This window comes from Mya arenaria, chromosome 8 (genome assembly GCF_026914265.1).
Source record: "Mya arenaria isolate MELC-2E11 chromosome 8, ASM2691426v1".
Lineage (NCBI taxonomy): Eukaryota > Metazoa > Mollusca > Bivalvia > Myida > Myidae > Mya > Mya arenaria.
This window is the reverse complement of record NC_069129.1, coordinates 23,359,915-23,383,443: the sequence shown is the minus strand read 5'-3', so window position 1 is coordinate 23,383,443 and position 23,529 is coordinate 23,359,915. Positions and strand designations below refer to the sequence as shown.

At 34.6% G+C, this 23,529-nt stretch overlaps 2 protein-coding genes across 2 annotated transcripts; both read left to right on the top strand.

Moving 5' to 3' along the window:
- Positions 1-3,206: 3,206 nt before the first annotated feature.
- Positions 3,207-8,487, top strand: LOC128242938 (C-type mannose receptor 2-like). Its single transcript, XM_052960389.1, has 7 exons — positions 3,207-3,261; positions 3,535-3,687; positions 3,931-4,007; positions 5,014-5,088; positions 6,328-6,547; positions 7,507-7,716; positions 8,243-8,487. Exons 1-7 carry the CDS (start codon positions 3,246-3,248, stop codon positions 8,467-8,469), a joined length of 978 nt encoding a protein of 325 aa, XP_052816349.1. The 5' UTR covers positions 3,207-3,245; the 3' UTR covers positions 8,470-8,487.
- A 3,746-nt stretch (positions 8,488-12,233) lies between these two features.
- LOC128242944 (respirasome Complex Assembly Factor 1-like) lies at positions 12,234-23,432 on the top strand. The gene is made up of 4 exons (XM_052960397.1): positions 12,234-12,488; positions 18,195-18,298; positions 21,088-21,217; positions 21,785-23,432. Exons 1-4 carry the CDS (start codon positions 12,375-12,377, stop codon positions 21,827-21,829), a joined length of 393 nt encoding a protein of 130 aa, XP_052816357.1. The 5' UTR covers positions 12,234-12,374; the 3' UTR covers positions 21,830-23,432.
- The last annotated feature ends 97 nt before the right edge of the window (positions 23,433-23,529 follow it).

Here is a 23,529-nt window from a genome sequence, read left to right as displayed (position 1 = left end):
ATCAAACTTAATGCTATAAATTTGTTTCTAAGTTTTCGTGCAGCATAATACGATTATTGCTTGCACTATTAAGAAAATCTAAAACATAATCCTATTGGCTGCTCTAAATTGTTGAAGCGTTAGCTGATGATATAAAATATATATTGCAAAATGTATGAACCACATATTTATACCACGTGATAAATTTCGTCATATATGCTACGTCGGGAGGCAAACATGTGATTAAAATGAAGACTTAAATCAAAGATAACTTTTCATTTACAACACAATATTAAATGAAACAAGAGGCAGTCTATGCCGCTGAAAGAGCCCCGCATTTGATTTATTTAACTCTTCGACAAACCTGTTTCCAAAATAATGTGTTGACAGTGATCAGTCAGTGCCGTATTGTGAAAAGGTTTGTGGAAGTGCTTTAAGAGACTAAACTCGCAATCAAATTCTGGTAAAAACGAAGGTGGGGCTCCGTAAACTGCGTTGACTGCGCTTTGTTTCATTTAAAATGGTGAAGAAATAGTTAAGTTATATTTGTTTAAAGTATTTTTTTCAAATCAAAATATGGCCTTCCGACGTAGCATTTATGACGCAATTTATCACGTCGTATACACACACTGTGTGTAAACAAAGCTATCGTCAGCTGAGTCGTGTTATAACTTAATCCTTTAATTTTGGTCATGTCTCATGTTAAAACGCTTATTAAGTAAGAACATCATTATGGTACTTATGACACTTAATGTGATTCAAACCCATAACTTAAGTTTGTCTGAAGAAGCTGATGTATATAAATGACCAGCGTACTCAGTTAATTATATGAAAATTAAATCACATGTAAGGGGAATCATCAAGGCTTATATAATGGCTAAGTATCATTGTTAGCAACATACAAATACTAATATAACTAATTTTTATGTGACATTATATATCAAATACATTGATACATTGTGTTGCATATGAAGCATGCATATCATAAACAACAAAGTTGGCAGAATCGTTATATGTCAACAATGCTAAATATTCATATTTGCTTTACGCAGTCAAAAATGGCCTAACATGTCTCCCCATTCTGAACTATTTCATATTCTTAAAATTTTACGCTCCTGTCAGACTTCACATACTATAGAACGTTAATGTTTGAGATTATTTTAAAATGGCTTTAAATTGAATTTGCTGAAAATTACTAAGCACATGGAGAATTTGATTTTGGCAGAAAACGAATAATATATCCATTTATATAATTTCATTAATTTGTGCATATGAACAAATTTCCAATGTTTAATAAAGCTATTGTTTTCTATGTTTTTACTTTATTGAAGTCACTGTTAAAGTATATCTTATTTTCCACTTGCCATAAAGTTTGTTTCATCTCACAACATTTTATCCTTTATTTAATTACGTTGTCAGCATGATTTTCTTGACTCTCGCCTCTTCAGCACCTTTAGTGCCTTGATCGAGCTTTTAAATGGTCGATACAATCTAATCTCTAATTCGGTTCAGCTAGTTGAAAGAACGTTTTGGGAAAGGTATTATTAAAGTGGCTGTATCGTTGAGAATTATAAAGGTAAATTGATTCTAAATTTCAATATCTAGATGAGAGGCTATTATGAGGGTTACGGGCGCTGTCTTTCTAAAATGTCATTATTGAAAAGGACTTTCTCAAATTTTATAGAGCCTGACATAATAGAAGTGTGTAAAATGTGAAGAAATCCGTTGTTACAATGATAACACTTTACCATAAGTTCAAATAAGAGCTCCGTTTTAAAGATATACTGACATATGCAGTATAGAATACTCTGTTTTACCGAAAGCGTTAGTAACGGTTAGCCTATTGAAATTTGAATGCTTTTAGATTAAGAATGACTAAATTATGTTTTAATGAACTTAACGGAGTCTGAAAACAATCGTAGTCGTAAAACAATATGCGAACGGATCTCTTTAAACTAGGGATTTAAATAGGTATTCGAATATTCGACTTTTTTTGTTTGGTAAAAAAATAAACCTTTTGCTTACAACTGTGTTGTTGTATATACTCGCTTGTCTCGTTCCGTAATGCCAGGGGCGTGATCGCTATGACACTATACACGTGTCACATTAATAAGGGACATATCGTCGGCGACTATAAACGGTACCCGTACTTTTACGAAAACTGGCTATTAGACAAGTGACCTCAAACAAGCTTCAATTATTTTCTGTAATTTTTAATGATCATGCCAATAAAGGATATACGGAATCAGCAACCAAAGTGGTGTCATGACTGCCAATTAAGCTGTGCAATATACATGTAGTTCAAATCGACATAATGATATGAATGACACGTGCTAGTTATGTGCTCTAAACTGTTTTCCATGTTTCAATATATCGTTCGTGCTTTGAAATGTAACTGTATAAAATAACGTTTTAGGATATTGTTGTACAATAGATGAGTCAAAATTCAGGGTTATTTTCGTTTTATTACTGAACCAATTTCCGAGTAGGTTTGGTTTTTTCCATAGTTATGTTTAGTAGAGAACAATCCGAGAACGAGGCAGCTCGTCCTACGGAAATGCCATCCGTTGGGGATCATGACATTCAACCGGGAATTTACGATCATGGCCTTAACAAATACGAATGCTGTTGAATTGAAATTAATTTGGGTTTTTATTTGTTCAAAATATTGTGCTATTTGTTGGATTTATTTTCTGTAAATGGAAAATTTCAGAGGCTAATTTTGGGAATAATCAGGGTCCGGCACGTGTACCGGCTATGGCAAAGGCTCCGGCTATAACTGTAGCGAATAATTACCGAATATTCGAATATCAATTTTGCCATTCGTTTGCATCCCTACCCTAAACCAATTCCTATTTTCGAACCGATGGGTGAAGTTATCCATTCGACCAGTCATGTTGTGTTACCCCTACGGTGCTTCCCAATAAAGCTCGTTACCGTTTCACATATCGTCGTAAACGGCATTATTGTCTTTAATTAACCGGTTTTTATAAATGTTGTTTATGGAACATTATTTAATGTAACATCCATTTACCGTTTATGTTACTACTTAATTCTGATGCTTAGTTATCCATTTATGAACAACAACTTTCTTTATTGCATTAGCGGTTACAAAAAAACCACAATAAGTATACCACTTTAATGAGCTACAAGCAAAGATAACATACTTTAGAACCCCTCTGTAGACAGTGCCATATGGCTAACTTGATGTAAGATTCATAACGTTATCTTTTTGGCACAAAGGTAGTGACAGTACTTTGGAGGCTATGGACTATTTGAAATGTAAGACTTCTTATATTCATAAAGGTTTACATCTGCAAGCTTGCATTCTAGAACGTCTAAGTTATTAAAACCTGAAATTATTGTTTTATACAATATATAATTTTGTTAAATGTCAAATAGTAACAATTTGTAGTAATTATAGATTTGCTAGGAATTTGTCTCTACGACCTAACGCCCTCCCTCAACACAACCTCTGGGTTCCGGGCTGTTTGCGCCAGCACTCATTCTGCGCCTGTAATTATGAGGCAATAACGATTCTGTTTGTATTTGCAGTTTTCTATATCCTGGTGATCCCATCCGCTGTGTGGGGCCAATGTGCAGATATCGACAGCAGGGCTTGCGCCTTAATGGCGCAACAAGACCCAAATGTGTGCCAAGACCAAGTTATTGCTCCCAACGCTTGTCCAAGATATTGCAACTTGTGCCGTTAGTATTTTCTTGGCACTCTTTATTTATTTGAAATGTAATAAAATACTGATTTACTTTCGAAAAATTATTGAAAAAATAACCGTTTATTTACTTATAACATTTTACATATACGTAAGTAGTATGGCGCTTTGAATGATAATGTGGGTTGTGTACGAATTTCGTCGTGTTTTTGTTGTTTTTGGATTGTTTATGTTGTTTCATTGAAATATTGTGAATAATGAGCATTATAGTATTTTACAGCACTGACATGTTACAATTGTCAAACGATGTCACAAAATGATACGTGTAATTCTACAATGACGTGTGAAACTGGAGAGGTAAGTGTTTCAATCGTAACAACTCGGCCATCTCCGGCAAGCTTCGGGATATACTTCAATTATATGCTTCAATATATACGAAAATGTGATAAGGCCCAGCCCATTTACCCAATTATCATCTCATAAGTAGACCTATTTGATAGCCTAAACAATGTACTGAAATGAAGTATTTTGATTTGTGTATTAGTAACGCTTTGGAGAAACCTGAATGAACTTAACAGGCATAATCCCTTAAACGTACCTTGACGGTTGAAGACACGTTCAACACGTTTCAGATATGGGTACCGCCATTTTTCTGTATCATTTATATCTGTTCATAATGTCCGAGTTGTACCGATTGATAGGTGTATCAATCATGAATATTATGCAAATGTTTCATAATAGAGAGTGCGTACAGGAAACGCGCATTACCTCTTAAAATAAAGCGGCGCCTTTCACCCTGTAAATAGAGCGTTAAATGAAAAATGGTCTACCTGCACCCCTACCGTATCAGAAACATGACTTATTGATCGCCAAATGGGTCTGCTCCGTTTGTTTGCTTACCACCAAACCCCGTAGGTGTTGTTTTTTTCAATTTCCTAGATTGAGATAAAAACCGGTGGAAACCTCATTAGTTTTTTTTTCATTCAAGGGTAATCGTTTTCTCGGTGCGGGTTGGCCTTAGTATATTTCTATCGAGTGTTACTCATACAAACAGTGCTACATTTCCCGTCCCGTCATTTGCAGTTTAATTATTTTGTACCGGATGGAAAAAAATAAACAAAATACTTGTATGCAGTGTTGATTTGCAAATATTTTTATCCATAACTGATTTCCAGGGTAGCCTTTTATCCTCTCGGATATATTATATAGTATGTTTCTTGAGATTTATACCAAGTAGCATTTAAGCTAACCAAGATTTAGTCTACCGACAAAACGATAAAAGCGTTTAGATAAGAGACAAATACATTCTACAAACCTCTAAACTTACAATGCTTCACAAATAGCCATTTCTTTTTCTTTTAAGAAATGTCTATCCAACTGGATTCACTCGACCGCTGATGAACATGATGAGTACACCCTCATGTGTGCCACAAATGATGTACGTATTGGAGCATGGTATACGCTATGACGCACCATACAGGTCAAAATATCCTTAAAGTGACTGTACACCAGATTGGTACTAAAATGTTTTTTCTGTAACGAATTTCAGGACAATTATTTAATAGAATTTGTTACGCTTTGATATCATCATTGTAAAAAAGGTACCAAAATGTAAAACAAAATTGTGTCGGAGACCGGGTTTGAACCCGTGTCGTCAAAATCGTCGTATCCACTGAGCTACGACAGCTTACTCTAATCGTTAATTAAGATATACACCTAAATCGGTCATATCACGTGATACCACCGACTAGCCAATCACGCATAAGGAATGAATTCTACTAGGTAGACATACCCAGTAATCTTTTTTAATGGAAAAATACGAAATAACTGCTAAACTTAAATAAATTGTAAACTATGTGGTACTTCAGTTAGTAAGTTTCAAAGCATTGTACACATTAATACCAAGTTTATGAAAGTTTTCGACAATTTTCTGTTTTGCTTGCAAATTGATCATCTGGTGCATAGTTGCTTTAAAGCCAAGAATAGAGCAGGAATAAAGGTGCATCTGAAAATTTAGAGATACGCCCCTATCGTAAGAGCTTCATTCTAAAACCAGTAATTAAGATAGAGGTGCATCCCTGAACTTAGAGACGTACCTCTATTGTATACATAACGGCTTTTAGGTGATCCAGCTGGTATACCTTTAAATGTAATCTGCTTATAGTAGAAGTCGAATATCTATATGATATATCGATGCAAATATAATAAAGGGTTTCGTAAACGGTATGCATGAAGTCTACACATATAGTTGGGTCGTGATATATCCCAAAAAGAATTGCTTTACATCGATAAATGTATATTCTGTTGTTGCAAACCAACTGATCAGTAAGATTTTTCCTAATAAGGTTCGTAAAAGAGGACGCGTACGGTGATGCTGTTTCTCAACCAAAACATTTATCTTAAGATAGCCAATTTTCATCTACCAGGCGTTTTAGCCCCATGATTTATTTGTATTTTCCAAAATGCTTGTAGGACAACACGCTTGACAAATATATAGATTTTTTAAAAATGCCAAAAAATGAAAATTGCAGTTTTCAATATTTTACTGCCATTTTACAAAAGTGCATAAGGGATTATCACTATACGTGACTACAGCTATGTGAATATAATAGGATATTATCTTAGAATGTCGGTACATTGATAGTTCATTACTAAAATGCTGTGTAATGTTTTAAAGGTTTGTGATGGTAAAGCGGTATTGGCGGTCGTGATTGGAAAACGACGTCAACGTCATGCAAGTCGTGACGCAGCTTTCTCTTGCTGTTCAACAGATTTATGCAACCATCCACCAACGTCAGCGTACAGCGTCGCTAGTTCAACATCAAGCACCCCAATAACTACCACCACTTCCACCACCACTACCACCACCACCACCACCACCACCACCACCACAACGAGTAGGCTCAATACTGATTGTACATATGATTAATATCGTATTCTACTTAAGATGTGTTAGAACTATTTCCATATGATTTACATGCATTTATTCCTAAATCTCAATATTGAACATTCTGACGAGTGAGATTTTATAGCGTAGTTGCCCTCCTTGCATAAGTATCGAAAGACACTCGATGGAACTACATTAATTAAAATAGTTGAAAAGCAAGTAAAAAATGTATTCAAATGTTAGATTGCTGTTTTCTATGTTCCTTGTGATTTGGCTTGTGCTGTGTTGCCATTTGGTCTTTGTGTCGTTACTGCACATATCACTGTTACTCCTTGACTTCTCTTTCTGAACAGCCCTTTGCGTGTGTGTCTTTTATGTATCTTTTACATTGGCAGGTTCTGTTTCTGGCATTTTTGTTTGTGGTTTTTGAAAGCTTTGTGTCTCTCGCTCAGTGTCTTCTTGGGTCTTGCCTTATATCATTTGATAGGGTGTATGACTACTTAGTTTGTACACACACAGGTTTCTGGAGTGTTAATCGCATTATAGCACAGTCAACTTCATTATAATGTGTTTTGTTTCATTAAAGCAGAATGCTGATGTCAGTTTAGTCTCCACGTGTTCATATAAGATAAATGGTTGGTGTGGAGGGGTGAGGGTATAAACAACAGTTGAAATTGTATGTTTTCAACGATTTGAGAAGGATTTTGTATATATGATCAGATATGCATAAGAAACCGACCATTCCAATCTAGTGTGGTGCATACTTATTTTAATACTTTTCGATACATTTGTATTTGTATTTTGTAATGCGACATGTTTCTAGCATAATAAACCAAATAGTTTGAACATGTTAGTGGTTCTTCGTGTTTGCCAACCTATAAACCCGCAAGTGATTTATTCCACGAAAAAACATTGACGAGATGTATACAAGGTTTAACATATGACCCTCTCCTTATAAATTTATTTTAGGACCACCCGCCTACTGTGATACGTCTGACGGCTACACCCTGCTTACTTCCAGCAACTGGGAATTCTCCTCAACTCAGCTGTGTGTAAAGCTGCACCAGACGACACTCGAATTCGTAGACGCCATGTCTTACTGTGAACGTGAAAATGCCACACTTGTTGTCCTCGACACTCAGGCGAAATACGACTTGGTAGAGACTGTCCTGCAAAAAAGTAGGCTATTGTTTCATTTGAAAACTGTCCAAACAAGACCCTTATGTATTTCCTATCCAATAATAGCCACTCAAGAGTATTATTTCTTGTTCAATTTATCGTTTATAAAAAAAAATGATATGTTTCCACGTACGTTTATGCCCGCTGTTCCCCGATGAGATTGTAAAATGTTGAGACGAGCATACTTATACAGGTCTATATTATGAAGCACCACTTACATTTTTTGTTGAAATGACTCTCCTGTCCCCGCAAATCATGGAGAGTGCATTCGTGCTATGTACATAGCAATAATTTAGTTGTTATTTTACAACAATCATCTCTTTCCTAGAAGTTTTCAATCTTATGTTTTATCTTAATTCAATGTAAGTGGCGTTATCTATTTGTTGTTTTTTTGTGTGTTTTTTATTTGACTATACAAAAACATCATATTTCCGGGACCATGAAAAAAATTAATATTACAATGTCACTTTGGTCGTCTAAGGATACGTAAATATATTGAATATGACCCTTGTCTGTTCTCTTTCAGCACCCGATAACCGCCTCTGGATCGGAATGCAGTACATAAAATACCAGAACACATTCATTTGGTTGAACGGCATCCATGTGGACGATAACGATAACAGATGGGGGAGCCATGAACCGTCTCATCATTCGTTTGAGGGTTGTGTTTGTATTGACAAACATGACAACAATGGTTTCCATAATACAGTGTGCGGTGATCGTCATGCCTACATCTGTGAGAGGAAAATGTAAAAATAAATTGGTTTTATAGAACTGCATACTTTGCATTATAGTTTGGCCTTATATAGTTCTGTTTCGGACTCTAGTCCAAAGATGGTCGGTATATCGGCATTTAATTTCGTCAAAATTCGACCACCTGTGTAATGTTGGGGTAATTCGTTGGCCCCCGCGTTGGTTGGTTTCTTCTCAATAACTAACTATAATTGATAGAATGTTGGGAAAATTTGTATTTTTGAAACTTTTGTTAATACGCAGATGGCGGTTGGTGGGTCAAGGTCGCCGATACTTAAATTCGAAATACGTTAACGTTGGGAAATTTCCTGAATTCAAAACACTTTAGGCGGCAGGCAACACGTCACTGAGCTTGAGAATGCTTCATCAGAATCGAGTTGGATTGAATTAAACGACGGGTGCATAATGTATCCTATATATAAACGTCCAAATACTAGAGTGGAATTTGGGACAGATTTGAAAGAGCCTTTGAAATTTTCTCATGAGCAGTCATAGCAGGAGATTTGAAAATCTCACAAATAGAAATAATAAATCCACCCTGACAATGATGGCATTTGGGTCCAGAAACATTACTCTGCAACCAACAAGAGGTGCACAAGGCACTGGAAAATAACTCGATCCAATAATAATAACTAACAATATATACATTCAAAATATTTGTATATCGCAAGCAAATGTATAGGATTGCATTTCGGGCCATACTGATTAAGTTCGAGGTCACTGTTGCAAAAATAGATAATAAATGGTTTTCACCCAATATATGTAATAAGAACTATAATAAATTGTATATAAAATATAATAAAAACTCCTATTGACGTTTGTAACCATTTTACCACTTATGTATACATTTAAGTTATATCACTAAGACATATTTTGTAATAAGAGGAAATTTTTGTTCTATTAAATTGGAAATGACGATCGACTGAATTAAAATAAATGAGTATAACTGGTCATTTTTATATATCAAAATTCTGAGACTAACATACATGATGTGCCTTCACAAAAGCTTTTAAAAGCTGAAAAACATATTTCGCGAAAAAAAAGAAACTATTAGGTCAAATGATAAATCGTGGTACAACTCAGAAATTCGGAACTTTTCACAACATACAGATCGACTATAATGTAAAGCTGTAAGACCAAAGTTACCTAGCGACTGGAATGAATATAAAACACTTAGAAACAAGGTAAAAAAACTTGATAAAACATGGAAAAGAAACTTTGAAAAATTTAAAGAATTCTTTAAAAAATGATATGTCTCAAAAAACTTGAGAAAATACTGAACACAATAAAAATGCTTATGAAATAAAATAAAGCCTCTGAGCAAATATCCCCTTTATTATTAAATGAGAGTTATTATGCCTTCACTTATAAAGATTAGGCAGACGCACTTACTGAATATTTTGTATCCATTTCTACAATTGAGAATACTGGAGTGGAGTTACCGCCGTGTGTGTTAAGGTCTGTTGAAACTATTAATGATTTCGAAATATCAGAACAAGATATGATCGATATACTTGATTATTTAGACGTGAAAAGCCCAATGGACCTGGTCATTTTATATTAGAACTATTCAGTTTGCAAACAATTATGTAAACGTGTTAATACATCAGTGTCAAATAGTCAGTTCAACAAAAATAAAAATTAGCAAATAATATCCGACTATATAAAAATGAGACAAATCAAATCTACAGACAAGTATCATTAATAATAAGTCTGGGAAAAGTTTTGGAAAAAAATGTTTTTAAGTATATTTATAACCATTTAGTAAGAAAGGTATTTAAAAATCAATCGGGATTTCTTCCAGTGTACATGCTATCGTGTATCAACTTATAGACATGTATCATCATTGTTCATGCAGCTGATAATAGGGACTAAGCATGTTAACCATTATATGTCATATTTTTCTAAAAATAATTATAGAGTTTGGCACACTGGTCTATAATTCTAATTACAACAATGTGGAATAACGGAAACACTTTTAATGTGATTAGAACAGTATCTAAGTAATCGAAAACAAGAAGAGTCCGAGCTAGAAATACCACTTTGTCAATACTTCAAAAAGTACTTGCATACTTCAAGGGTCGGTACTGGGTCCCTTTTTATTTATAATATGTGAAAATGATATTGCTTAAATATTGGAAGCATTATCACGTATATTTGCTGACGACAATTCACATTCAGTTTCGTCTACTAATATTAATGAAATTGAACATGTCTTAACAATGATATGGAAGTGATAAAGAATTGGTGTAAACAATGGCTTTTAAATTTCAATGCAAGTGAAGGAATATTTTATCCTCGCGTAACATCGTTATTTTAGTGTGTTTTTTTCCATTTCATTAGCGGTATATTTATATAATCATTTAGAACATAACAATACAACATCTCCTTCAGTTTCATCATTTAAAGCAAATTACATGTAATGGGAATATTCAATGGTCCTTTTATTCCCACGTACTTTTTATTAGGAGAACGTGTACATTCCGTATTTATCGAAAAGAACCCATTTTAGTTATCTTTATAACGACCTCTACAATAATGATTTGCTTCATAGCACTAGATGACAGTGTAGTTACATAGTTTAAGAAGCGGAGCATTTTTTTAAGTGTTATATTAATACTTAAAAACGTATAACCATGTTTCGTGCAACACGTGCTTTTCATCCACTTAGCATTATGTCGTTATTTTTTTGTAAACCCTCACTCTCCAACGAGGAAAATATTGCATCAATCCATCTTGTACAATTATTTATAAAACACTTTAAACGGCTAACGGATTAGCCCCATTTGTTTTTGTAACTAAGCCAGGTTCTTTTATTGATTAGTTTAACGCATATCACCTGTGTAGCAGCGAGTCATAATTATTCTATGCCATTTTACTTCTAGTATTTTAATGGCATTTCCTTCGGAGTGACTCACCCATTTTCTTCAGTTATTTTTGCCCTGCCCTTTTCTTATTTATAGGTATCGCCAAATGCAATGTACTTATCAAGTGAATGTGCTCATAGGAATTAAGACGTTAAGTACTTTTGTTTCACAAGAACTTGTGTCTAACCCATTGGCTTTTTGTATAATACTCTTTATCATTGTTGTAAATCTGATCATGTGCAACGAAAAGCGGATACAGTACTGGACTTACCGAAATACGCTTTGTTACCGAAAGACGAAGAAAATTATCGAAATACGCAAGAAAGTTACCGAAAGACGCCTTCTATACATTTATTTATATTGTATTTATATTAATATTATATAAATACATTACCGACCCAAATTTTAGAGAAAAATATTGAAATATAATGATATTGTAGGCATTTGAAATTTCATTTTTCGAGATAGAATTCCTTGTTCTGAATCGCCAACGGAAAGACAGATAAAAGCTACCAAAATACACAATTTCTCCCATTAATGATGACCTCATGATATTTATATAACGGAAATACACAAATAAAAAAGAACTTTTAAAGAAAATATTAATTTATTCTTCAATTGGAATGAAAACAATATGTCAGTGAAAATTGTTTCCCTTCGTCAACCGAAGGTCGATTTAACGCGTCAATATTATATGTTTCAATCAACAAGATTTGGCAAGCAGTCACTATTTAAAAAATCGTGACATAGATTCAAGATTCAAATATTTATTGTATGACATATATATAACTTACCCAGTCTTCATTGTTTTGGTCATTTCGAATGAGACGTTTCATCTTTTCACCGGCGGTCATGCGTACGATTTGATTAACTAAAACATATTTGGGTATAGGATTTTAGAAGACACACGTATTTTATTTATTTTGACAAAACTAACGATTTTTCCGTTCTTTTTTGCATATATATCTCTATTAATTAGTGAAGTCATCTTTTGATTATCTTCTAGAAGTGTTTTATTCATAATATAACTGAAAGAAGATGTCTACTGTCGTGAGAAAGCGGAATACAGAGAAATCGGTCGAGCCGGTAGGTCCGACTGTAGCAGAAACTTTCAGCAGAGCACTCACATCGGAGGCAAAGTGGACGGATAAAGTAAGTTTGTACTTATATCAATATAAATAGATATAGAGAAAATATAATATGAAAAACAACCAGAAGCCTAGTAAGAAGAAGCTTCAATCAGAACATGCTGGTTAAACTTATATCCGATTAGGCAACAGTGTTTGATCTTGTATTGTGTGTGGGATAGAACCAGCCGCCCGGTTAGCTCAGTTGGTTAGAGCGCCTTGCTAGTGTTCCGGCGGTCTTCGGTTCGAGCCCCACACCGGGCGCACTCTTCCTCCCAGATTTACTTTACTGGTGGCAGCAGTAGTCTAAAATAATAGACGTGTTATACGGGATTCTTCCAATCCCTAACGTCTAAACAGGTATGTGCAAAAAACGGGTCTTTTAAAAATATTGAAATTGTTTTAAGTGAAGTATTTTATGGTTGAAATTGATCATAAAGAGTTATATTCATATTTTACCATGTAAGTGAAATGTTATATTGCAGTAAACAAGCATTTAGTGCATTAAAACAAGTTGTTTACCTTTCCAATAAAACGAAAGTTGACTGACACAGACAACAATTATGCGAAGGGGAACAACTCGATACAATCGTAATAGCTTGGCCTCGTCCGACAAAGCTTCGAGATAGACCTCGTTATACAATGATTATGGTAACAACTCAGCCATGGCCGAAATGTTCCGAGCGATTTAAAACTGTGCTATAAAGCCTTGCAGGTGCCCTTCATTTATATATCGTTATGTTTTGACAGAATGACATCGGAACAACTACCCACTTTTGATACTAAACAATTTGTACGTGAAGGATTTGCCATATCAAAAATCTAAAAAAAATCCGTCGATGTACACTTATTTGGACTAGTGGCAGCGGTAAACAGCAGGAGTGCCTCCGTCGGCCTAAAAAGGTTAATGGGGGGAGGAGTGTAGTGTGTGTGGTTTAGAACCAGCCGCCCGGTTAGCTCAGTTGGTTATAGCGCCGTGTTAGTGTTCCGGCGGGCGTGGGTTTGAGCCCCACACCGGGTGCCTTTTTCCTTTCAGGTTTACTCTAATCTTTAAATAAGTGCCGGCTCTTGCAATGATTAGATTAGTCACAATAATTCATGTAAACGGATTTTTTTTAACATTTGAATATTCATTTTTTTCCCTAGTCCAAATAATTGTACGTTGACAGATTTTTTTTACGTTTTTTGTTATGGCAAATTCTTCACGTACAAATTGTTTTGTACGAAAAGTGGGTAGTTATTCTAATCGGGATTTCAGTTGAAAGCATATTATGTCTATAAAGTATCATAAAAACAGGAAAAAATGTTATTTTATATTTGTTCCGTACACAAAAAATAAATATCCATCGAATAATTATGAGTTTGACGGGTTTTTCTTCATTTCATTCTGTCAAACATAACGATATATACATGAAGGGCACCTGCAAGGCTGCAGTTCACAATTTTACAACAATGCGAACATTTGGGCCATGGCCGAGTTGTTACGATTGTATTTACGAGGTCTATCTTGAGGCTTGTCGGAGGTTGCCGAGTAATTACGATTGGGTCGAGTTGTTCGGCTTGGCATAATTGTTGTCTTTGTCAGTCAAGTTTCATTTTATGGGAAAGGTGAATAATGTTTTTTAATGCATTAAATGCTTGTTTTGTGCAAAACAGCTTTGCACTTGCATGGTTAAATATGACTAGAAACCATTATTATCCATTTCAACCATAAAATACTTCACTTCGTACAATTTCAATATTTTTCAAACACTCCCGGTTTTTGCACAAACCTGTTTAGACGTATGGGATTGGAAGAATCCTGTATACACGTCTTTTATTTTAGACTTTTTGTTCCCTAAACACCACAACTCCCTAAAATCCCACCGAGTTCCTCCGAGCGGCTGGTTTACCGCCGAGAATAATATAAACGATAGCCTTGAAAATCGTCCTATTTTATGACCCCTCGGTGGAATTCTGTGTCTAATCAGATAAGCAAGAAATCACACTTGTTAAGAAGTTCTTTGTTTTTATGCTTATGCACCAGTCAATTGTTAAATCCCCGCCAAATGCCCCCGCACCCCAGGGACCCTAAATAAGGACCATACCCCCGGACTGTAGGGTGGGCTGTAGTAACAATTGACTGGTGCATTATGTACATTATTAATCGTACAAGATTCTTACCAGCGTTTTATTCGTATTTTTGTCCATAAACGCTAATTGAATATTGTCTTTACTTGTTAATAGTAAACATTGTATTATTGATGTATTGCCACTAATTGTATTGCATCATAAAACAGCCGACATTTTACACGATTCTGAACCATGACCTCTGACATCACACGCATGATCAATACAATAAAAAGAATATACTAGTTATTATTGGTGGTTAAAAATAGCTGAGGTTTTAGGGAATTTTTCCACAGAAAACGAGCAGAAGAAAAACAATAATAGCAATTTACTGAAGCCATCATAATCGATTGAATTTTTTTATAAAAAAAACCTTCTTATCCAGTGTCCACAGAGTTTTGCGGAGGTTATCCCTCCGAGGATCCTCGCGTTTGTAATTCTTAGGTTGACTGATCACTCTCCGAGGGCCTTAAATTCCAACTCCGGGGAACGCGGACAGATGATAAATTTCTTGTGTTGGCCGCGATAGCAAAAATTCGCAGAGGGTAACAGAAAGTGGGTCTAACTTGTTGAGTGTACTGTACACAAGAGTTCGACATTTATAGCCAATATCTTTTTCTCATTACACTTGGTGGTTTATTAAACACAAAATTATAGCGATCTGTCAACAAAGCATCGCCTTTTTTAATTATCTAGCAGGTGCCCGTTATCTTTCTGGTCATTTTACTTAGCACTGGGATCTGTCATTCTTGGCTAGGAAAACAACAAGTGGGATATGGACGCGTAGAGTCGCCAACACAAAAACCATCAAAGACTCTGAAGCGACTGTTTATATGGACTATGATTAGATCAGTAGTAGTAGCACTTTATGCCTTGTTTACCAAAAAGCAACAACTGCAAGTTTGGTGTACCAAGGATACATGCATTATGATGAAACATTTATAAAGCAAACACTCAAAGATTTGTGCAACATGGGTCTACAGTCTTGAGTAGCCACAATAATGTGCATATAGGGAACTTTTTTTAACATTTGGATATTCATTTTGTTCCTTAAACGCCACAAATGGACTGATTTATACCAATGTAAAATATATTCTTCAACTAAACCTCCTCAGTATTTAATACTGCATTGTTATATAAGAACACAAAAGTTACACATAAACTTAATCTGTAGCCATTGAATACCTTTCACTTATTTCACAAGTGTTTCATGAAACACTTTTTCAGATCACCTTCTTAGTCTGTCAACAAAGCCAGTGATTTTTTTGGAATTATTTTCACTGCCTGTTCCTTTCAAATTGGGATTTTTTTTCGGAAAAAAATACAAAATTATGCAAAAATAGCAAATATACATGATTTTACTTTTAAATGCTGTAAAAGAGCTAGTATTATCAAGATTTTTTTTTTTAATAAATTCATTGCCTTTTTATTCATTCGAAGGACCTGTATTTAATAAAATGAGAAAATATCATTATTTTTTGGGGAAAATGAACACTTTTTCACTAGGGGAAATAGCCTAAGCCCTTTAGAAGGCAGTAAATTGCACCAAATAATCACTGAAAGCATCTTTATTTTGAAACTTATATGCAGCCGGTGCCCATTTATAACCTGTCGGCTCAATATACTCAGAGCTAGGATCTGACATTCTTGACCAGGAAAACAACAAGTGGGATATGGACATCATTGAATCAACAAAGATCCTATTAAATTGGGCTTGTAGTACTGTTCTTATGTTGGCAGATGTTATTGACCGCGTGGTTTTTAAGGCCCGTGACCAGAAACTAGACCTTTTTATAGGCCTTATGCACTCATCAGCTCAGAAAGCCTTAAAATTCAAAACCCACAAAACATTATCAAAGTACATGTAGCTCCTCATTACGACTGAGAAGCAGAAGTACTGTGAAAAACTATTTTGTTCTGACAGTTCAACTTTAGAAGTATGTCAAAACACATGGATTTCACAACATTCGAAATAACAAAATCATAATATATATAACCATGTAGTAAACAGGGCCAAGGTGGATCATAAATGCCTGTATTCAAGGTGCACAACATCTCCTTCATTGTTGCTTCGTGGTAAACAAGGCATAAAATGTGCCAGGGCCTTTTCTTTCATGAACTGACACACCCTCTGCATAGCAAAATTCCAACATCACTACATAATATGCTTTTTTGTTTATGTTTTAGATGAGAAGGTCAAAAGGTTATTTGTACAATGGAAAGAATTTGCATTGTTCAATAGGTCTATAAAAGAAATAAAGTTATTTACCTGAGTAAACAGCATCAATTAAATACTAGTCAATATATTGAGTTCTATTACATGAATTTTTGTGACAGCTCCACAGAAAACAAGCTAAACCAGAACTCCAACACAGCTAGAACTTTTACTTGCTAGACTGTTGTTGGGTTTTGGCTGGTGGGTTATTTTTAAAACTGCTTTGAATGATAAAGTTTTGGCAATTTTCCAGGTGATACATGTATGTAAGTGTTGGTAATCAGACATTTTTAACTATCAATTATCAGAGATTAAAATTGATTGATTGATTATCACCTATTTTTGTTCATATTCATGTTCAATTTGCTTTTTGAAAGAGGAAAACGGCTTTTATATGTTTGATGATTTCTATTTAAATATTCCCATTTCACTTAAAGAAATAATACTTAATATAAATCTCTTTAAGTGAAATGGGAATATTTCAGGTTTAATACATGCTTTTCATGGCGGAATAAAAGTGATTATATGTTGAATTTGTTGAATTTATAGAAAACTTAAAATGTTTATACTTCCAAAATTTGAAAATAATCAATAAAAATGGTTTTAAATAATAAGTAATTAGTTCAGAATAAAAAAAAAAAGAATTGATGATTTGAAACAATCTTTGTCAAATTGTTCAATTTATTTGAAACTTCTCACTCAGACACTTGGTGAATACATTTTTATACAGCCCTGCTAAAACATGTACCTTATGATTTGAATCTGTCTGTTGCCAAATCTCACAAAATTTCCAAAGTGGAATTTAATTTCTGTCCGGCTGTCCAGTAAGCGCAGTGGTTAGTTCACCCGTTTCCAACCTCTGGGCGTCCCGGATCAAATTCCTGGCCTGGGCGCATGTGAGTTTGGTTTGTGGTCACCAAGTCTGACAAGTGGGTTTCCTCCAGGTATTCTGGGTTTCCCCCACAACACAAGACCACACTCTCGCGCAACATTGTACCAATGAGAGGATTAATATAAGTTGCAATAGCTTGTTTCAATATCCTTGTAAAATAAATAAGTTTAAACTAATTTCCTCAAATCAAAAGTAGAGCATTTGATTTCTGAACTAGGCAATTTGCAGACTGAATATTGTGGGATGTATTTTATTATATCATTTTGTGTTGTCTTGAAAAATATACTGGACAAACTCATGAGTATGAGAAAAATAAGTGGTGTCAAGCTGAGTGACTCCTCCTTGGTTTGTCAAGCTGAGTGACTCCTCCTTGGTTTGAAAAAGGTGACAGATTTTGTGAGTGTGTTTTGTCATTTGTGGAGTATGCACAAAAGCTACTAGCAAAAATACGAGGGTGAAAAATATAGTTGTTAATAAATTATAATTCTTGTTCATGTATTTTTTCTCACTTTCAGGACGAGTTTCTTGATGTTATTTACTGGATGAGACAGATACTGGGTGTCTTACTGGGACTGGTCTGGGGCCTTCTTCCCCTGAAAGGCATTCTTGGACTGGCTTTGTTAGTATTTCAATACAAATATTATTTAAATTAATTTTAAAGTAACATTAGTGTTGGACTTGTGAGAGGCATTATTTTGACGATACAAGCCATGCACTGATTGGTCAAACAATGTCCTTAAAGGGACTGTACACAAGATTGGCACCAAAAAAGTTTTTTCTGTAACGCATCTCATGACAAAAATTTAATAGAATATGTTACGCTTTGATATCAAAAACGTTAAAGAAGTACCAAAATGTAAAAAAAAAAATTGTGTCGGAGAGCAGGTTTGAACCCATGTCGCCAAAAGGCTTACTTCTAATGGGTGGTATATTTAAGCTATATACCTAACTTGGTAATGTCTTGTGATAACATCAACTAGCCAATCACTCATAAAGAATAAATTCTACTAGGTAAACATACCCAGTAATCTTTTTTAATGGAAAAATACTTCAATAAATTGTAAACTCTGTAACTACTTCAGTAAGTTTCAATGCATTGTACACATTAATACCAAGTTTATGTAAGTTTTCGACAATTTTCTTTTTTTCTTGCAATTTGATCATCTGGTGCGCAGTTGCTTTAAAAGGGGGCACAATATAGGTTGACACTTGTTAAAACATTTATTTATTTATTATTCATAATTATATCTTACTCATTTCACTTCATTGATAAAAACAAAAGAATCATACGATTTTGGAAGAGATAAATAATATCAGTGATATATTGGCGCTTTTTTAAATGGGGATTAGTGGTAATGAAAATCCCATTTAAAAGGCATATATTTTTTAAACTGTACACAAAGCATTGCTATTTTTTGTTTTGCGCTTTTTAAGTTCAAAGAGATAACATAATGATGCATTAAAAATGGAATGTGTGTGTGCGTGCATTTGTTTGTGTGCACATTATTATATGTATAAGACAATCTTTTTAAACAGGTTTTCATCTTTTTAGCGTTTTTTGTTTGTTTGTTTTTATGCCCCCGAAGGTGGGCATATTAAAATCGCACCGTCCGTCCGTCCGTCCGGCTCTGTAACTTCCCCTTGTATGGACTGAATTTAAAATAACTTGCCACATGTGTTCCACATACCAAGGCGACGTGTGGCGTGCAAGACTCGTGTCCCTACCTCAAAGGTCAAGGTCACACTTAGTGTTTATTCACAATGGAGTGCTGCATATAAGGACATAGAATATAGGTTGTCGTGTCCGGGCTGTAACTTTCCCTTGTATGGACAGATTTTAAAATAACTTGCCACATGTGTACCACATACCAAGACGACGTGTCGCGTGCAAGATCCGTGTCCCTACCTCAAAAGTCAAGGTCACACTTAGTGTTTATTCACAATGGAGTGCTGCATATAAGGACATAAAGTATAGGTTGTCGTGTCCGGGCTGTAACTTTCCCTTGTATGGACAGATTTTAAAATAACTTGCCACATGTGTTCCACATACCAAGACGACGTGTCGCGTGCAAGACCCGTGTCCCTACCTCAAAGGTCAAGGTCACACTTAGTGTTTATTCACAATGGAGTGCTGCATGTAAGGACATAACAGTATAGGTTGTCGTGTCCGGGCTGTAACTTTCTCTTGTATGGACAGATTTTAAAATAACTTGCCACATGTGTTCCACATATTAAGACGATGTGTCGCGTGCAAGACCCGTGTCCCTACCTCAAAGGTCAAGGTCACACTTAGTGTTTATTCACAATGGAGTGCTGCATATAAGGACATAGAGTATAGGTTGTCGTGTCCGGGCTGTAACTTTCCCTTGTATGGACAGATTTTAAAATAACTTACCAAATGTGTTCCACATACCAAGACGACGTGTCGCGTGCAAAACCCGTGTCCCTACCTCAAAGGTCAAGGTCACACTTAGTGTTTATTCACAATGGAGTGCTGCATATAAGGACATATAGTATAGGTTGTCGTGTCGGGGCTGTAACTTTCTCTTGTATGGACAGATTTTAAAATAACTTGCCACATGTGTTCCACATACCAAGACGACGTGTCGCGTGCAAGACCCGTGTCCCTACCTCAAAGGTCAAGGTCACACTTAGTGTTTATTTAAAATGGAGTGCTGCATATAAGGACATAGAGTATAGGTTGTCGTGTCCGGGCTGTAACTTTCCCTTGTATGGACAGATTTTAAAATAACTTGCCACATGTGCTCCACATACCAAGACGACGTGTCGCGTGCAAGACCCGTGTCCCTACATCAAAGGTCAAGGTCACACTTAGTGTTTATTCACAATGGAGTGCTGCATATAAGGACATAGAGTATAGGTTATTGTGTCAGGGCTGTTACTTTCCCTTGTATGGACAGATTTTAAAATCACTTGCTACATGTTCATACCTCTAAGGTGAAAGATACACTAAGTGTTTATTCACAATGGAATGCTGAATATTTATAAGGACATAACAGTGTAGGTTGTCAAGTATGGGTGGTATTTTTTTATGTTCAGAGGCAATTTAAAATAACTTGCCATATGTATTTGACACGTAAAGGCAAGATCAACTTTTCATGTACTGACCTTGTTTGTAGGTCAATGTCACATTCGGGGGCATTCGTCACATACTGTGACAGCTCTTGTTTAATTTTGGCGTTGTTATATACTTGCATTTCAAACTCAAAAACTGTTCACTTCTTGTCAGAGGCAAGATGCTTATACCAAACAAAGATCCATACCTCTGGCTTTAATAATGATAATGCGAAATGCTCCTCTATTTTCTGAAAATAAACCCAGAGGAGCATTGTTATTAAATAAATCTAAAAAAAAATCTTTGTTAGGAACAATTTTCATCTTTTTCAGATTCGTTGCAATTAACGTCATCATAACATATGTGTACTTCACAAGTTTCCAAAAGGTTGATGAGGAAGAGTACGGAGGCTTATCAGAAATACTTAAGGAAGGTCTCATGACGTCATTCTCATCGTTTTTAGTGAGTAAATTATTCTGTCTTTCAGTCTTCAAAATTCGTGTTTCTATATTCTTTCAAAACATTTTAAATACATGCCAGACTACATCAAGTGTAGGAGTAGTGAAATTTTCTACTTGCCCGTAAACACAATGTTACTAGTGGCTTTTGATGATTTTGATCTCCGGTGTTTGATATTGATGCTGTATTTAATACATGTATGGTTGCTGTAGGTTTTCATCAATTTATTTAAAAAGTTAAATTGGAAAAATATAAAACATAGATGATCATGTTGTTTAAATAAACAAAAATGATTTTTTTTTATACCAATATTTAGTATACATGGAAATACAATTTCAATTATTTTCTATTTGACATATTGATCAAAGCTATCCTGAGTTTGATTAGATTATGAATAATTATGAAATTTGTCCAATATCCAACCCGAACTCATGCAAAATGAAGCAAATGAAATTATGATTATATAAAGTTATAAATTAATATTGCAAACTTCTTTTTCAAGTGTTTTCAAATTAACAAAATTGTTAAGACAATTTCATGCTACAATTAAAATTTCAATCTTCTTTCCAGGTCCTGTGGATTTTAATATACTCTTCGCTGCATGCGGAGACCTAGCCAGAAGACTTATAGCGAATTGTTACAAATAAATCTATGTTAATACATACATTTATAAGTTATAACCAGGAATCATGAAGCAATTTGATATTTGGATGCTTGTGCCAAGTGTCGGTGGATGAATTGTCACAAAACTTGAATGCATTAACTTATCACTACTTTATGTGGTTGAAATAGACCAGCCAAATAAACTGCTTAAATATATTAAGGACTCACTGTAATAGATTACCATTCAGAGTTACATAGTGAAATACTCATTTTAACTCATGAAACAAAAATTGGATGTCTAAACAAACAAATATCATGAACATGCCTAATCTATAAGTGTAGAGAAATTTTGGACATTGGAGTTTAGTATATAATTCTATGGACGCACTTATTGGACGCTTAAGGGATCCTTGAGCGATGTATTGTTATGTTCTAAATGTATCAATGTTGTTCCGGTATGTTCTGTCTGCATATTATCACAAAATCAATGTATGTTTTATCTGTAAAATGCTTTAATTTTACCTCTAGCAGAATGCTGCATTTTTTGTACAATTATGTCAATATTTATTTTATTGTTAGCAGCAGAACATGTATGAACTGCACACACACTCACAAAATTATTTAAATAAAAAACAAATGATTTTGTTGACAGTTGACACTAGAATATAATTCACTTTGTAATAGATTTACTGATGTTTACATTTTAAAGGTATCTAAAGTTACATGTATTCTTGCTATTAATTTTAAAGTTGAATTTGTAAGTTCACAGTAAAAGAAAGAAGTTTTATGAAATTGAAATTGTTGTTATAACCTATCCGGTAAAGTGTTTCAGATGTTCGAAACGCATATTTATTTCAAGCTTTTGGATTTATTAAAAAATAATGGTGATTTATACTCTGATAGACCCATCGTTTGAAATAGGTAGTTAATGGAAATATCATTCACAATTTCAATCTTTTAAGCCTGTGCCACTGCAAAAATTATTGTAATCGCACACACCCATGTCAAATTAATAATTATGAAGCTTCATAAAAAGTGCAGCTTTTGGAAGCCGTTTATTCACTTAAGCTGTGCTTTTTCTTCCAAGTTAAGAAAAAGCAGGGGGGTTTCAGAAAGCTTCGCAAAATTTGCGCTTTTAATGAAGCTTTATTTTTATTTGTCATGAATGCTCCGAAGAAAGAGTAAAAACGTCATTCCTGGTACATGTATGACGTCATTCCTGGTACATGTATGACGTCATTCCTGGTACATGTATGACGTCATTCCTGGTACATGTATGACGTCATTCCTGGTACATGTATGACGTCATTTGGCTAAAAGTCTAATGAGATATCAACTAATAATTGATTTTGATCAAGAATAAAAATTATTTAAAAAATAATTAAATGATATTATATGGAAAAAAAAAAATAAAACTCTTTATTTCGGTGTAAGATTACAATATATTTCATCTCGTAAAATACAAAATTAAATATGCCACTCTTAAAATGCAACTTTAGGCATTCAATCTGTTAAATATATTGCTATCTTACACTGAAACAAACAATTATCCTCTATGTACATGTATACAGCAATGATTTTATATTACACTTTGCCAATAAATTATTTTACACTGTTTTGGTTTCAATATCATTATCAAAACACTGAAAGCAGCTGTTTAAAGTTTTAGTATTTGATACATGCCATGATGATGTGTTTAAAAGGTCCCAGGG